Consider the following 16901-nt stretch of genomic DNA (forward strand, 5'->3'; position numbering starts at 1 on the left):
GTTGAAGCGAAACCCTGGTCTCCGCGACGAGGAGTAAAACGACGTTCATATTGGCTTTGTGTTTATCGTTTCTTTTGTTCGGTTTACATCTTTCAGTTCCACCGGCATCGAGGGCGATTGATCGGAAATTCGTAAAGCGAGTTTCAAACAGCCCGTTGCCCAGTGGGCTGGCGACCACTCTTCCCAACCAGCTGTTGGCAGGCCTGACAGCACTCCCACATGGCAGCATATATTTAGAGAGCGCTCATCGGGCAAATGGATACATAGGTCATCATCATGGTTGAAATGGAACATCCGAAATCTCATCGATCCGATCCCGAAATCCCGCAACCCTAAAGTACAGGACGGTTCAGCCACCACGATACTTCAACACCATCGTAGGTCAGTGTATGCCAGGTGATGCGAGAAAGAAACCAGTGTAGAAAGCGACTCTCAGGCCCAAAACGATGGCTATGCATAGTATGTAGTAACTCGAAATAGCCAACAGATGAACTAGAAGTTGAGTTATTCATCCAGTGGATACGCATCCGATCGGAAGCTGGATGATATTTCCTTATATCGGGCAACCAACTGAACATAAGAGGCGTTTCGGCTCGGAAGGCCTACTCCGTACTGTATTTCGGACTGAAAGCGACCTATCATGAGAAGCACAGATGCCCAGCCCTTCTTCTGGGGTAAGCTGGAGAAGCAGCTTCCCCACATTCTCCGACACCTTCAATCCACACCTGAACCCCAAACCTAGAGTATATAAGAGGCCACAGCGTTTGTGATCGACAGGGATCAGAGAATATAGAAAGCCCATCATGACAGGTACAATTTCCACCAAAGAGAGCCATGTGGATGTTCTTATCGTCGGTGCTGGCCCGGCTGGCCTCATGCTAGCCAACTGGCTAAGTCGCTGCGGAGTCAAGACACGTATCGTGGATAAACGTGGCACAAAGGTATTCACAATCCCCGTGCAAATACAAGTATCCAGGACAAATACTGACCTCATTACAGGTATACAACGGCCAGGCAGACGGTCTACAATGCCGCACCTTGGAGATCTTCGACTCCTTCGGGATGGCCCAGCGCGCCTGGACTGAAGCGAACCACATGCTAGAGATCTGTCTCTGGAACCCCGACGAGAATGGCAAGCTTCAGCGATCCGATCGCATTCCCGACACCATTCCTGGAATCAGTCGTTTCCAACAGGTCGTGCTTCACCAGGGTCGCATTGAGCAGTTCTTCCTCGATTCGATCAAGGCACACAGTGACATCCGCGTTGAGCGCGGTGTTCTGCCCACATCCTTCGAATTCAACGAGGCCAAGGCCGCCGATTTTGAGGACTACCCGATCAGTGTTATGCTCCGCACCTTGTCCGAGGAAGACGCCACCCCCCAACAACGGCAGCAGCACCAGAAACTGGCCGACGGTCAGCAGAAGGTAGTCGACGACGGACTGTTTCGGAGCAACTTGGTCGCCGATGATACCGACGACCTCATTCGGGCGGCAGAGGCCTCCAGTCGGAACGCCAATGAAGTGGAGCTTGTCAAGGCAAAATTCATGGTTGGTTGCGACGGCGCTCACTCTTGGGTGCGCCGCCAGGCAGGCTTTAGCCTGGAAGGAGACTCAACGGATTATATCTGGGGTGTGCTCGACATTATCCCCATCACGGACTTCCCTGATATTCGCCACCGATGCGCGATCCACTCTGCAAATGATGGCAGCGTGATGGTTATCCCCCGTGAGAATAAGCTTGTGCGACTGTACATCCAGCTCCAGACGACAAATTATCAGAAGAACGGCGCCAAAGCTGACCGCTCCTGGATTACCCCGGAGATCATCTTGAAATCCGCCCAGCGCATCTTGCACCCATATAAGCTCGATTACGCATACTGCGACTGGTGGACGGCGTATCAGATCGGCCAGCGCGTAGGTAACCACTTCTCGCTGCATGATCGTGTCTTCCTGGCTGGCGATGCTGTTCACACCCACTCTCCCAAGGCTGGACAGGGTATGAACGTTAGTATGCAAGATAGTAAGTTTCCGAAATTCTTGCATCAACGAATCAAATGCTAACGTGTCAATAGCATATAACTTGGGATGGAAGCTCGCACATGTGATCAACGGCATCAGTGACCCATCAATTCTGAAAACCTACGAATCTGAGAGAAAGACGATTGCACAGCAGCTGATCGCATTTGATCAGCGCTTCTCAAGACTTTTCTCCGGACGCCCGGCCAAGGATGTCATGGATGAGGAGGGAGTCAGCATGGAAGAGTTCAAGAGGGCATTCGAAAAGGGAAACGAGTTTGCGAGCGGAACCGGTATGAGTCTCCCATTTCCCAACCCAACGAGTAATTACCACTAACTTCCGCATTCCAGCTGTCAACTATGATGCAAGTGTTCTTGTTGCAAAGGAAAAGAGTGCCACAGAAGGAACCAACGGCACGCAGCAGATCGTCAGAAAGCCACAGCTGGCTACCAAGCTCGACGTCGGCAAACGCATTCCCAGCTTCAAGGTCTTGAACCACGCCGATGCACGTCCATGGCATCTGCAAGAATTACTGAAGAGTAACGGACGCTGGAGAGTGATCGTTTTCCCCGGAACACTCACCGAGTCCAGCAATATGCAGCGCTTCGAAAATCTAGGTGCAGCTTTGGACGCGCCTGACTCGTTCATTCGCCAATTCACACCACCTGGCAAGCCTATTGACAGTGTGATCGAGGTTCTGACTGTTCACTCCGGTCACCGAAGAGACATCGAGCTGCTCGATCTTCCGGAGGCATTCCATCCCAACCACGGTCACGAGGGATGGGACTATTGGAAGGTGTTTGTCGACGAGGACTCCTACCATGAAGGCCATGGACATGCTTATGATAACTATGGCATTGACCCAAGCCGTGGTGCCAGTGTCATCGTTCGTCCTGATCAGTATATCAGCTGGATAGGAGAGGTGGATGACTATGAGCAGATGTCACAGTTCTTTGCTGGATTTATGAAACAGCAGGTGGCTGGAAAAACAACTCAGGGCCTATGATGCTAGCTACTGTTGTATTGAAATTTTTGATACTCAGTTTAATGCATTTGGTTCCTGGATATGAACCTGGAAGATACTCGGGACTTGTGAAGCTTGCTCACCATGTACGAGAACTGACTGTTTATCTACGGTGCTTAAGAAACTAGAAAGTCCTTTCCTCCATAACTATTCGTTGCCATGTGTATTCGGTCTTCGCTCCGGTGAGATAAAGTGGTAGGCAATCGTGAATGACTGATTTACTATATGCCTAGGTGAGAAGTGGAATGGATGGTGTGCATAGACGACACCCGTATGCCTTTAGAGACATGGCTCAACTAGCTAACCTTGCAAGCGACCGATTCATCAGCTGGCCCTAGCTGTGGGCTCTAGCTGTGTAGTTGTATTGACACAAAAAAAGAGCTTGTGAATGTCAGGTTGGACATCAAAAATGCAAAAAGAAACTCCGATGGGGGGATTCGAACCCCCGTTAGTGCTGTGAAAGAGCACAGTGATAACCCCTACACTACATCGGATTGTTGTGTAAAATTTTGTCCTTAATGTTTTGATGAGGTCAAAAAATAGGAAACATGACGCTGTCTAACAAACATGAAGCTAACTGGGTGAGAGGGCGGGTAAACAAGGCAATAGGTTTCGGTTACTGGGTCGGCGAGGAGTTGAACCCTCCCAAGATTGGAGATCAAGCTGCCGAGCGGCGCCAACTACTCCGTACGCGATTCCGTCTAAGTCTTACCTAGGGACCATCATGACAACGCAATTCCAAGTGATACACTCTAGGGTTGCTTCCCTCTCTCGATAGGCTGAATAGATAAACATCTGATTTATATGGAAAGGCCAGGTGCATCGGTCCTAATGACGCCTGGAACTTTGATAGCGAATATACACTTCACGCAGTAGAAAATACAAAATTACTGCTGGGTTGGTACATCCAAGGTGGGAAAATAATGAGTTTCGTGTTGCATTTGAGCGATGATTCCGTGATCATGATGGGCTTCCTACTAATTGGCCATCAGGCCATACCATAACTCACGACCAGTAGGCTCTACCCACCAATCGTTTATTGTCGTCTCCAACCGATAATGCAGATGGAAGCTTGGAAATGCGCGATTGTTACGTGTAGTAGAGGAGTGTGAAAAAACGGAGTGTAACAAAATGCAAAAAGATACTCCGATGGGGGGATTCGAACCCCCGTTAGTGCTGTGAAAGAGCACAGTGATAACCCCTACACTACATCGGACTTGTTGAAAAATTTACCACTTTTATGCCATATAACGACCGAAATGACTGCTCAGATACATCATCTGGTCAGAATAAAGCTGTCCTCCTGATATATCATACAGCACTAACATTTTAGCATTTGGGGTTTTTCTCATAAGCAAGAATGTGGCCGTTGACACACCGCCTGACTGTCGAATCGCCGGTCCCATCGTCCAATGGACGGCAAGCCGCAACTTACACTTGTCCCGACGTTCATATCTCTCAATATGCTGTAGGTACCTAGGAACAGTGCTGTACAGTGTAGGTGAGACGGCTTCCAGAGCTGATGCTGCTAAGTGCTTACACAGCTAAGTTAGGAAGAGCAGTCCGAGAGAGTACCTAGTATCGGGTGGCTTGCCGGTTATCTCCGTCTTATTGCGGTTCAAGCTTCCGAAGCGACGGGACCGTTCTATTGTACCCTGGGCATGGGGCTGAGAGTTTGACGGACCTACTTGCCTAATTGAATCTGCAATGGGGTTCAACGAGAAGAATGGCGAAGATAACCGATGGAGAATATATATTCTCCCCTACCTGGGCGTGAACCGCCCGTCGTATTGCCAAATCTCCAAAACATCCAACCTAAAGACTATAATCCACGCCCTCCAACTCGCTTCAGACCTCATCAGTTCGCTCCATATCATGGCACGGATTACCATCGTTGGGTCAGGGTAAGACCACCTCTGATCGACCGCCCGGGGTATCCCAGTAGACGAAAACATGTTTAACACGGATACATCCGCAGCATCATCGGCCTAGCTATAGCAGCGCAGCTTTCGCGACACCACGAGATCACTATCATCGCAAGAAATATCCCTGGCGACGACCCTTCAATTGAATGGGCTAGTCCATGGGCCGGCGCTAGCTTCGTTGCGGGCTATTGCTCTGAACCTCGCGAGCGGATGATGCAACGTGATGCCTTCCGTGAACTATGGAGAATAGCGAACAGTTTCCCGGAATCTAGCGTGAAGAAGATTCCGATGGAGAAGTTCTTCGATGAAGAGAGGACTGCCGACGATCTATGGTTTAGCGACTATGTGCCAAACGTACCTCACCTCATTCCTATCTGGTAATTGGTAGACCAAGCTGACTGAGTCTGTAGTTTCGCTTCCTACCGAAAGATCAGCTTCCAAGAGGAGCGAAAGTTGGAATAACATGTATGCCCATGTCCTCTTGATTGGACGATCAACACACTGACAAACATTACTGTGTAGATACGACAGTTGTCCTCAACCCGAATATTTTCCTCCCTTGGCTGAAGCAGAAACTCGAAAATTCGGGCGTGAAGTTCAAGCGCATGAATCTAGGATCTCTGGCAGACGCGAGCCACCTGGGCCATGACGTTCTCATTAATGCGACAGGAGCTGGTCCGAAATACCTCGACGACGTCAAAGACGAGACTATGGAGTTGCTCAAGGGACAGGTTATGGTCGTAAAGAGCGATTACCAGAAACATCTCATGCGCGATAATGGAAAGGACTATACCTATGTCATACCTCGCCTTGATGGTACGGTTATTCTTGGAGGCATCAGAGATCCGGATGTGCTGTAAGTCGAAGCAGTTCTATACTTCACAGACTCTGCCACTAACAACAATCTGAATAAATAGTAATACGGCGGTGGATATCGAGGTCGACAAAGATGTGAGTTACGCGAATCCCCATCCACCAAACACAGAAGACTAACACCGCCCAGATCGTGCGGAGAGTTAGCCAATATCTTCCTGGAGGCTTCTCTGGAGATCTGTCTAGTTATGACCTCGTGGGTCACAACATAGGCATTCGACCGTACCGGTCTTCCGGGATGCGCATTGAGAAGGAAGTCAAAGGTGGTCAGCACATCGTCCATGCGTATGGTAAGTCGGGCCGTGAATATAGTGCTACTGGGACTCTCACAGACTGATGACTTCTAGGTATTAATGGAGGGGGTTATATCTTTGGGTTTGGAGTAGCACGAGAGGCGGCCAAACTGGTCGATGAGTTCTTGTTCCCTAGCGGGAAAGCTCACCTTTAGTTTATAACCGTTCTGCATATTTGAAACGGCGAGGATGCTGTACCTAGAAGCATACATCAATGTGACCAGTAGCCAAGATACGGAGTAGAGGCAATTTGCAAGAGATTGAAGTATAAACCGGGTAAGAATGATCGTATGATGGACAAATTCAGTGGCTTTGTCATGACTTTGCGCATACCTATGAGTTGGCAGATCCTACATTTACGCACTGATATGAAGAAGATTATCTTGCCAAAGTATCTGTGTGTATCAAGCAATATCAAGCAATGGGATCGAACTATCACATCTCTTCCGTTAGCAATCTGGGTACGCACACGGTGACCACACCGACAAGGATGACAAGTGGTAGTAGGCTTCATGGGTGAATCTGATGGCGACTAATCGGAGACTTCGAGGGGAATCCCAGATGAGCGAGACGCCGAGTCGCCGACATGATCAAGGGAGTGGGAACAAACTGAGTTCGACATTTCATTTTCCCAATGTTCACATTCAATCTTCCCGTCCTGATCGGCGCAACAAATCATGGCGGAGTCCGATCCTTCGGCCAACGGGCGGAAGGCCGCTTGTCTCCCACTCGAAGTGACGAAGTCTCGGTCGGAGGATTGTTCGAGGGTGGAAGAAGTACTGTGCATGATGCGATGCAGAACAGACGCTAAGTGCCCATCGCGCACACGTGCATCCACGTGATGCGCCTTCGCAAGCCTGAGTTCTAGAATCCTACGGGCTACGGCCATCTGCATCCCGGTATGCTGTACGGGATGCTGTACGGAGGCGAGCCATGCCATGGTGAATAGTCCCGAGGTCCTGCAGATAACTTATGACGGCGTAGAAAGTGGCTTCTTGCATACGCAATCTGAATCACATTCTCATCCTGAAAACATTCAGGATTGGGCCGGCACGACTATCATTACGGTGAGTGGATAGTCTTTGTTCCTCCCCCCTCTTTGTAGTGGCGAACAACCAGACTGTCGGGACCGACAGTGTTACAGCGATAACTGAGTGACTAGCAGCGAGTTTGAGCAATTGGGCTCTCCCCGTGTGTACGGAGCACTTCATCCACTCCAACAAGGTGAAAGTACTCGGGATTGATGTCAATGGCTTGCGCTTTTATGTGGCCCTTCGGTCGGACCAGGTTTGATTTTGGTTTTGCGTCCTTTGAGCTTCTGAATCTTCGGCTAACTTGAGTTTGTAGGGAATAGGGTATAGGACCATGAAGGGAAAATAGGAAATCAAGTCAACCACCCGTGCTTAGACGCCGCATTTAATCTTGAAACCCCTCGGACTTCCCGTTTCCACTGCATGTCTTGATTGGCCCCCAAAACGGCCCCCTTCTGATGTGGGTCAGGGTGTGATCCACAGGTTTACCGCTTCTGTTAGTATCCATAAAAGCCGTTATATCGCCGGGATCTAAACAAATAGGGTATCGTCCTCCACTAAAAGGAGCACTATTTGCGCCGCGCAACGATGGCCACGTTGTATCCCTGGACCCGACAATCCGGAACGCTAAAAGCTCGAAGATAGAGGGGTCAGATGGATCATAAGGGGGTCAGAAGACGGTGTGAATACTTTTCGCACTTTTCGCTTTGTCTTCTTCTGCCAGTCTTGAAACCCCCTTGACAGCGGCGTGTTTAGGGCTGTAGATCACAACTGTACGATAATGCCACCCAGCTCGAACCCCGGTTCAGTTCCCATCGAGCCTGATGATGTGAGTAACTCATGAGAGTAAGGTTTCTTGATCGTTCATTCAACTAAACCTCTCATAGGCCTCTGATGCGGAATCAAGATACGCCGAGTCGTGCGTTCAAATGACTGCTGATGATATGTACATGACTGACCATTTGGAAGTGATGCCAGTTACACCACAAGTGTGACGTCGAGCGCATTGAATTACCAGTATGTTAATGCGACTTGAATTTCATGCAATGGCTGCTGACAATTACAGATACGAAGTGCGTTGCAATGTCAATTGATAGCCATCCCTAGACTCTGTGCTGATTTGACATAGAACGGTCGCAGATATCATTCATATCATGAAGGAGAATACATTCTGGTGTGTGAACCTACAATCTCTGATTCCAATCCGAAACTAATTTTCAAGCCAAATGATGAACAAGAGCAAGACCGCCTCGATTTGGTCAGTCCGGGCAGTTTGATTACGACTAAACCATTTATTAATGAGTGACAGAGTCATCACATTTATCTCATGCTTCTTAAAGGAGAATTGTATTCAGCACCCATCAAAGACCCGAAGAGAGTACTGGACCTCGGGACAGGGACAGGTCTATGGGCAATTGAATACGCCGAGTAAGTTCTCTTCTGAGCTATGCTTTCCCCTACAATCAGCCACTGACAAGCAATCTAGTTTGAATCCAAAATCACAAGTGATCGGTATGGACATACATCCACCACTCAATTAGACCACTGGCTCACCCAAACAGGAATTGACCTAAGCGCCATCCAGCCCTCATGGTGAGCACAAGTTCCATTTTCTTTCAACCCCAGTTTTAACAGTACTAATACACCCAGGGTTCCTCCAAACTGCCGCTTCGAAATCGACGACTTCGAACAGCCATGGTCATACAGCAAACCATTTGACTATATCCACGGCCGCGAGCTGGAAGGATCAATCCGAGACCACGACCGTCTCTTCCAGCAAGCACTCGAAAACCTGAACCCAAACGGCTGGTTCGAACTCGCCACCATAGATGTTACCACACACTCGGACGATGGCACTCACCTCCGGGCGACGAACTTTCTTCTAGCCATCAAGCACATGCACGAATCATCACGAATCTTCGGTAAAGACATGACGTCCTCGCCGTCATGGAAAGCACGGATGGAGAAGGCCGGGTTTGCCAATGTCAGAGAAGATACTTACAAGGTATGTTTTGCTACACCCCCAATTCTCGATAGGGTTGGGGGAAAAAGCGAACCTCCATACTGATTGTTGCCCAGCTGCCCCAAAGCCCATGGCCCAAGGACCCCAAACTCAAGGAACTTGGCCGATACCATCAGATCAACATGCTCGAGGCTATGCCTACGTACACATATGCGCTCTTCACGCGAATGCTTGGCTGGACGCGCGCTGAGATCGAGGGACTGTTGGCGGGGATTCGGAAAGAGTTGCGGGATACTTCACACCATGTGTATACCAAATTGCGTGTTGTTTACGGTCAGAAACCTGGGGTGGAGGTGGAGGCTAAGCCGACGTGATTTGGGACTAGTATGTTGTGTGTACAAACAAACCTGTAAGAGCTTCTATTTCACCTACGCACCCAGTCTAGATGGCTTGTGTTCCCTTGTGCTATTTCTATATTTAGAGTTAAGGTTAATGCCAGTGCTCAGTGGGACGAGATCGGGACGTTATCGTGCTGCATCTCCACTTCTGGTGCCTGGGCCCTGAGGACCGGGGAACATCGTTCTCGGGCATTGTAGGACAGAAATTTTAGGATTCGGGATTTGGGATTTGATTGATGGATCTTTTCTACGGGCAGGCTCGTAGAGAACGTAGTTGCAGGTGAGTCATTATTGGGCTGGACCTCGGATTGTATCATAAATCATAATCACTACCTTATCATTTCATCATATTCTCATCTACTCAGTATGAAGTAATCATTTTCTTTAAGTTCGCCGTCTTCCCGAGGTCCTGAAAGTACTAATTGCCACCTGGGCAGGCTAGTGCTGTTAACCAGACAAAAAACAACAAAGAAACTCGGAACATCCATAGAGTGAAATAACGTCAGCCCTGGATCCATGGTTCTCTTCCCATACATCTTTCCTTTACACTTCCACCGGATGGGATTACTTATGTTCGAATGTTCGAAATATAGATATGTCAACACGAAGGTGAGTATGCATTGTACTATTATACATTATAATGAAGTATGAGGTATCAAGCAGTAAAGCAGAAGGTATGTGTAACATCTGTAGAAATGGCCATTTCTCGGTGTTTGAGGGGATCCGCCAGTAAGATGTGCCGCTCGAGCATGAGAAACATCATGTTGCAGAATAGTCATTGTCCTGGTTGTTTGAAATGGACGCCAATTTTTTTAAAGGTTTCGTAGGTCGCGTGAGGAGATAGTATCTTGGGCAGGAGTCCAAAGTGATTGTGTTGTAAGAAGATGGCATATAACGCTTGGCGATGATGAATGCAAATGCTGCATGGCTCTTCGATAAATCTCTTGACATGGTTGAGTTCCTTTATATGGCATTAGCAACCCCGATGAAGATGTGGCAAACGTAATAAACTCACGGTCGTCAAGCTTAACACTGGTCCCGTCCCTGGCCAGAGTACCGGCCAGGCGTGAAGGTGTATTCATCTTCCCAACTTTCTTTGGCGGCCATAAGAGGTCCCCACTTCTTCTGAATCTCTCTCCAACGCTTCTTCAAGCGCTGGACAGGTGTAAGATGTGACTCATCGGCCTTGAGATCCTCGACGGAGGAAGCCTGTGAATTGCTCATGTTCGGGGTAGAATATCCTGAACCGACGTGGTCAGACATGGTGAATGATAATAGAAGATGATTTTCAATTCCTTGTCTGGTTATCAGCGAATTTGCACGGCGATCCAGCAGACTTTATAAGTGCTGGTAGGACCCCGGGGTGATATGTCATCAACTCTACGCAGTTGAATAAACGTAGACCGACCCTTCCCGAGGTCCCACCGAGTTATCCCCGCCGAGAAATCCCCGACTTACATCAGGGTTTTATCAGCCCTGCATACATTCCACGAGGAGGCTTTTTCCCCTATCGATTTAGTGCTTTGTCAATCTTTGTTTCCGTGATTGACTCATAATGTATCGGCGAAAATCGGGGCTACATCCATTATCCACTGTTAGCCCTTTAGCGTATTTGGTGCCTAGAACCTTGTTTTTACTTCGAAGTTCGAGATGCCTCCTCTTCCTTTCTAAGGGGCAATGAATTCGCTATTGCCTTTCGAGAGTTAGTGCAGAAGCCATCGAAATCTTGATCAAGAAGTCGTAAAAACGCAGATTATTGTGAAGAAAGACATGGAAATAGCAAGGAAAGGGGAAGGGGGAGAGGTAAAATTTCCCCTTATCCAGCTATACAAGTGGGGCCATGGGCCCTTGGGCGATTCAGGCCTGGGACATCACTCAAAGGTCACAAAATGATAGCAACGTTCCGTCAGTCCCTCGTGGAGCTAGCGGCGAGCTACAACATAGCGATTCTTATCTGAGCTTGCACCAATTCCTATGTCAAATGAATTCCAGACAAAGAACGCAGGGGCATCTCGTAGACAAGCTGTATGGTGGCGCATTTGCAGCTCAGCCCCCAAGCGCTATTATCTCTTTGTTCATATTTTCATTTGAGATCCGTCGAGTGGCGAGACACTTAGCTTGTCATATCCGAGGTCAGGTATGTTGTATGTAATCGTACTACTGTAGGGATATGAGTTAACCTGTCATGAGATTCATGATTATTCACTTCGTCGCTTTCCGAAATACTATCAAAGTCCGAGGACCAAAAAGCTTGATAAGCGAGATTGGCGTTTTGCTGTCTTGTTCCTTCCTTCGAGATTTCCCAAACAAGCAAAACAAACAAAGCAAACGAAAGCAAAATCTTATGACATCATACCTACCTCCAGGTCCATGTGCCTATCAACGCCGCTCAACTAGTGCTCTAACACCGGGAAGCGGTCAGAGTGTCGTAGCACAATTAGATAGTAAAGGTCGTGTCGTTGAACTGTTTCCTACCTCCCACCGCGATGGGGCTCCTTGGATGGTGCACCTTTCGTCCAATAAGGAGTCATACAGTCCATCCTCCGTCGGTCCGTCCCCACCGGGGCCTCCAGTCTCCACCACCCGGAGTCCCTCAATTGAGCCGCGGGCGCAAGGGCCCGCGGACTTTGCCGCGGATTAAGGTCGAGATTTAATTTGATAAAGACCGTCGCTCTTAAGGTGTTTCTAGTCCTTGAGTTGAGCGATATTTGACTCGCGATCAAAGGAATCACAAGGTGCCTCAAGATCTACCATCATGAAAAGCGAATCCATTGTAATCATCGGGTAAGGGAGATCCGAACACTCAACTATTGCCTCGAATCGCCCATATTTACCTCTTCTCTTCAAGTGCCGGTGTAATCGGACTGAAAGTAGCCCTCGTGCTTGCTGAAAAGGGCTACGGCCATTACACAACTATCATTGCAGAGCATCTTCCGGGAGACACTTCAATAAATTACACTTCGCCATGGTTCGTTGGACCTCCCGTTACCGCTTCAATCACAGTTGAATTGATCAGATCCCAGGGCTGGAGCCAATTTCTCTGCTCTATCAGCCAGTGATGAGAATGCACTACGATGGGACAAGTTTGGGTACAAGTATCTTCTCGATCTTGCAGCCAAGGATGGCAAGAATGCCTTCGTGAAAGAAACGGCTTCAATCGAATACTGGGATGAGCTACCATCGCGAGCGAAGATTGACTCCATGGCTGAGTATCTCAAGGACGTGAGTCATGCGTCAGGCTTATAACTATAAGTTTCATAATCTTGTTCATGGATATTGACACTTCATAGTTTAGAGAGATCCCTACACAGGATTTGCCGGTTGGCGTTGCCTTTGGGGTGAAATTCACGACGATCACGGTTAACGCACCGACGCATATTCGCTATCTATTGAAGAAACTCACACAGAAATATGGAGTGCACGTTACTCGCAAGAGGGTCTCTCATGTCTCGTACGGCTATCTCAGCAGGGATACGAAGATTGTGTTCAATTGCACTGGAAATGCAGCGAGGGAGTTGCAGGGAGTCCAAGACTCGAAGTGCTTTCCCACTAGAGGGCAAATTCTCCTTGTGAAAGCATCTCAAGTTCAGCAAAATGTCATGAGACATGGGAAGGACTATGAGACTTATATCATTCCTCGGCCGTACTCGAATGGAAATGTGGTCTTGGGTGGGTATATGCAAAAGGGCGTTGGGTAAGTGAAATCTTGTCAGAACAGCCATGGTCTCCCATTACTATTTCCGGTAATGCATAAGACAAGTGCTAACCCATTCACCAGAACATCAGATACATTCGGAGAAGAGACAGAATCGATATTGTCACGGACAAAGGCACTGCTCCCTGTCCTGGATTCCGACAGGACTGAGATACTGAGTGCATTCGCCGGTCTACGCCCTTCTCGGGAGGGAGGCGCTCGTGTTGCCAGACAACATGTGCAAGTAGGCGCTACAGGACGACCGGGTATCCTCGTCCACAACTATGGCGCTGGTGGGACTGGTTTCCAGGCTGGTTACGGAATGGCAGTTGAAGCTGTCGATACTGTGGAAGAGGAGATCAAAGCACTTGGTATTCAGTCTCAACCGCGTCTTTGAATACAATTATAGAATTTTAATGTCATCATTCGTGGGTCTCTTTTCCGTCCTTACATCTTTTTGATCCATCCGAGCATCATGCTCCCCATCCCATTGCGTCACGATAATTCTCGGCACAGCTTTCTCGACTGTCGCAGGCGTAGAGGGAACCTCAAAGACAGAAACTATTTGCGTCTCACTCGAAATTTCCGAAATCACTGGAGTACCCGACGGAACTGCTGACCCCGAGGTCACTTTCAAAGCATGGAGGTGGCCAAGAACCGTCTCCACTCTGCTATGACAAAGAAGCATCCAGGATTCCTTCTTCGAGGCATGGTTGTAGTGGTCACGATTCCAGCCGTTGCAATTAGACTGCTTGACCCAAAAAGGCTTCAATAAGACCGACAAATCATCGGCAGCATTTTCCGCATCAGCGATGGTCGAGCTGATCCATTCATCCTCAATCTCGCCCAGCGATGCTATTTTTTCGTTCCGTAGCTGTTTTGTCTGTGCGACCAGTGACATGACCGGAACAATGGCATTGTAGAATCCTCTAATCTGCTGCTCTGGCGATAGATGGGATTGAGTGGTGATTGACTTCGGGCCCGAGGACGACTCCGTCTTGGTGTTTGAAGATGTGCGTGAGTAAAATCGTGGTGGTGATGGTGCTGAAGATGGATTCTGATCTAGTGCGTGTTCATCGGAGTCTTCGAGGCGAGCGACCCGGTGTAATTTATCCGTTTGGTTCCATTTCGAGACCGCTCGGAACGGCATTCCTTTAGTGGACTGCTGGCATCGGTCTTTTGAGACGTTCCGCATATCCATTGTCGATTTAGTGTGATGCCTTGAATTATACCAGCCTGTTGAACGGCCGACTAGGTCTTTTGTTGATCGGCGCCATTTTCCTGCTGATTGTTTCCATTGGGCTTTTGGGTAATTTTCAAGGTCGGTAGATGTCATTTTTGGGATTCAAACGATACGAGTTCGTGGATGGAGAGAGGTTGGTCCTCCAAGGTCGAACTAGTTGGGATGTTTCGCTAAAATGTAATGTGAATGTGTCAAAAACGTGGAATCGGTGGGCGATACGCAGTATATAAGTTCGATATGACAGAATCAACAAAGACTTCTCAAGTTGTTCCATGATCATGGCGATGTTCCATGGCTGTGAGATGCCTTAGCTTGTCTGATTGGTCAGATGCCTTCTATATTTGGGAGTGGAAATGGGGGCGACTTTGCCTCCCTCGTATTGGGCTGTGCAATTGTCAGGCTTCCATATATTGGCTGTGAAATTGGTGAAGTCGACATATTAGAGCCTTGCAAGGATATTGTCGAGGTCTGCGCCTCCGCCTACCCTCTACCAAATCCCAAGGCTTACTACGCCATGATATCAGCACAGATTCTCAGATAGGGCTGTCTATCGACAATGCTCTGTGTCGCAGTCCACCTTTGGTGCTTACCGAGGGTTTTATCCACAGTCTCGATGGTAACCACGTTCTTCACGGTGCATCAGTTACAAAGGCCTATGCTGCCAACTGTGTACCTGTCTGTCTTCACCGTTTTTCCAGGCAGCAGCGAATGTGTCACTTGGTTACGTTTCCGGGACTCAATGGCGCTGGACTATGCAGTCGATGGGCCATGGCCCATCTTAATTGAGCGGATTTGGGCAAACCTATCCTTGGGAGTATGGCAGTGAATCAGTGATAATGGAATGATGGTGATGAAATTCATCTATATGTCCACGGGTATGAGGGGCATAGCCCCCTCACACGTGATGTGGCCATGCATGCGCGATTGATGGAAATATCAACAGACTTGGTTTTGAGTTATTTCCCCGGCCCTGGGGGTTGTACCTCGGGAATAGTCTCAAAGTAGTCCAGAAGAAGCTCAACTCCGGCGGAGATCATAGATGTGTCCGGAATATCTTGTATGCCAAGACACAGATATCAGACAAGAACGAGCTATAAAAGCAGCATTATACAGATATCAATTGAAGCAAACTACCATCCAAATCAATTGAAATCAGAACCATGAGATTCCCACACATCCTTTCCTTAGCAGCAACCGTCGCTGCAGCGACACTCCCACTCACAGATATAACAATCTTCACACCACCATCAGACTACACCATTCCTCGAACCCTCTACCCCCGCAATGCCGAACTCCCAAACGGCGATCTACTCACAACATGGGAAAACTACTCCCCAGAACCACCTCAAGTCTACTTCCCCATCTACCGCTCCCAAGACCACGGCAAGACCTGGGAGGAGATCTCCCGCGTTCAAGACACAGCTAATGGATACGGACTGCGCTACCAGCCGTTCCTCTACTACTTGCCCGAGAGCATTGGCTCATTCGAGGAAGGGACTCTGCTGTTAGCGGGTAGTAGTATCCCGACTGATCTGTCTTCAACGAATATCGACCTATATGCTTCGCAGGATGATGGGCTGAGTTGGGAATTCGTTAGCCATATTGCTGCGGGTGGAGAGGCGCAGCCGGTTAATGGGTTGACGCCTGTGTGGGAGCCATTTTTGCTTGCATAGTATGTTTTTTTCTCTCTCTTTTTCAGGTTTATACGAGTTAAATCGAGTTGCTAATATGACTTGTAGTGAGGGCAAGCTGATCTGCTATTACTCCGATCAAAGAGATAATGCCACATACGGACAGACAATGGTGCACCAAGTCTCGACCGATCTGAAGAATTGGGGACCGGTTGTAGAAGATGTCACTTACCCGACATACACTGATCGACCCGGGATGCCAGTTATCGCCGAGGTAAGCTGAGACGAACGCAACGATTCAATTGCGGATAGATTCATACTACACCCAGCAAAAAAAATACATCTACTGACTTGATCCAGCTCCCTAACGGGAAATTCTTCTACATCTACGAATACGGCTCTTTCTTCGGCACATCAGACTACTCCTTCCCGCTGTACTACCGTATATCCTCCGATCCCGAGGATATCGCCTCGGCACCCGGCCAGCGCCTGGTAGTCTCCAGTGGCACGCAGCCTACATCCTCGCCGTACGCTGTGTGGACACCATATGGCGGTGATAATGGCACTATCATCGTCAGTTCTGGGACACAGAGCACTTTATTCATCAATAAGGCTCTTGGAGACGGGGAGTGGACGGAGATCGCTTGTCCTGAGGAACATGGCTATACACGGTCTTTGCGCGTGCTGTCAGAGGATGGAGGGAGGTATCTCCTAGTGCATTCTGCTGGTGTGCTGTCTGGGACGAGTAATCGGGTCTCCGTGAGCGTGATGGATTTGAGTGAGGTACTGTGATGTACAAGTGTACAAGT

General features: G+C 48.6%; 8 protein-coding genes across 8 annotated transcripts; 5 read left to right on the top strand and 3 right to left on the bottom strand.

The window, feature by feature from the left end:
• Window positions 1-803: 803 nt before the first annotated feature.
• On the top strand, window positions 804-3023 carry N7515_006922 (putative FAD monooxygenase; the record flags this gene model as incomplete). The annotated part of the gene is made up of 4 exons (XM_056667666.1): window positions 804-941; window positions 1000-2020; window positions 2073-2309; window positions 2368-3023. 4 exons carry the CDS (start codon window positions 804-806, stop codon window positions 3021-3023), a joined length of 2052 nt encoding a protein of 683 aa, XP_056521262.1.
• A 1725-nt stretch (window positions 3024-4748) lies between these two features.
• Window positions 4749-6287, top strand: N7515_006923 (FAD-dependent oxidoreductase; the record flags this gene model as incomplete). The annotated part of the gene is made up of 7 exons (XM_056667667.1): window positions 4749-4945; window positions 5020-5320; window positions 5377-5431; window positions 5489-5822; window positions 5884-5917; window positions 5970-6129; window positions 6187-6287. The coding sequence occupies 7 exons, from the start codon at window positions 4749-4751 to the stop codon at window positions 6285-6287; spliced, it is 1182 nt and encodes a 393-aa protein (XP_056521263.1).
• A 377-nt stretch (window positions 6288-6664) lies between these two features.
• Window positions 6665-7072, bottom strand: N7515_006924 (uncharacterized protein; the record flags this gene model as incomplete). Its single annotated transcript, XM_056667668.1, has 1 exon — window positions 6665-7072. The coding sequence occupies one exon, from the start codon at window positions 7070-7072 to the stop codon at window positions 6665-6667; it is 408 nt and encodes a 135-aa protein (XP_056521264.1).
• Window positions 7073-7944: 872 nt separating this feature from the next.
• N7515_006925 (class I SAM-dependent methyltransferase) lies at window positions 7945-9500 on the top strand (the record flags this gene model as incomplete). The annotated part of the gene is made up of 10 exons (XM_056667669.1): window positions 7945-7992; window positions 8051-8082; window positions 8133-8180; window positions 8230-8236; window positions 8293-8421; window positions 8473-8591; window positions 8650-8675; window positions 8726-8756; window positions 8814-9168; window positions 9243-9500. 10 exons carry the CDS (start codon window positions 7945-7947, stop codon window positions 9498-9500), a joined length of 1053 nt encoding a protein of 350 aa, XP_056521265.1.
• A 1050-nt stretch (window positions 9501-10550) lies between these two features.
• Window positions 10551-10787, bottom strand: N7515_006926 (uncharacterized protein; the record flags this gene model as incomplete). Its single annotated transcript, XM_056667670.1, has 1 exon — window positions 10551-10787. One exon carries the CDS (start codon window positions 10785-10787, stop codon window positions 10551-10553), a length of 237 nt encoding a protein of 78 aa, XP_056521266.1.
• Window positions 10788-12279: 1492 nt separating this feature from the next.
• Window positions 12280-13615, top strand: N7515_006927 (FAD-dependent oxidoreductase; the record flags this gene model as incomplete). Its single annotated transcript, XM_056667671.1, has 5 exons — window positions 12280-12308; window positions 12373-12492; window positions 12548-12746; window positions 12815-13218; window positions 13303-13615. The coding sequence occupies 5 exons, from the start codon at window positions 12280-12282 to the stop codon at window positions 13613-13615; spliced, it is 1065 nt and encodes a 354-aa protein (XP_056521267.1).
• Window positions 13616-13621: 6 nt separating this feature from the next.
• Window positions 13622-14419, bottom strand: N7515_006928 (uncharacterized protein; the record flags this gene model as incomplete). The annotated part of the gene is made up of 1 exon (XM_056667672.1): window positions 13622-14419. The coding sequence occupies one exon, from the start codon at window positions 14417-14419 to the stop codon at window positions 13622-13624; it is 798 nt and encodes a 265-aa protein (XP_056521268.1).
• Window positions 14420-15621: 1202 nt separating this feature from the next.
• Window positions 15622-16884, top strand: N7515_006929 (sialidase family protein; the record flags this gene model as incomplete). The annotated part of the gene is made up of 3 exons (XM_056667673.1): window positions 15622-16133; window positions 16201-16366; window positions 16453-16884. 3 exons carry the CDS (start codon window positions 15622-15624, stop codon window positions 16882-16884), a joined length of 1110 nt encoding a protein of 369 aa, XP_056521269.1.
• Window positions 16885-16901: the final 17 nt, after the last annotated feature.

Source organism: Penicillium bovifimosum (genome assembly GCF_028826915.1).
Source record: "Penicillium bovifimosum strain IBT 22155 chromosome Unknown utg000005l_segment0_segment0, whole genome shotgun sequence".
Classification (NCBI taxonomy): domain Eukaryota; kingdom Fungi; phylum Ascomycota; class Eurotiomycetes; order Eurotiales; family Aspergillaceae; genus Penicillium; species Penicillium bovifimosum.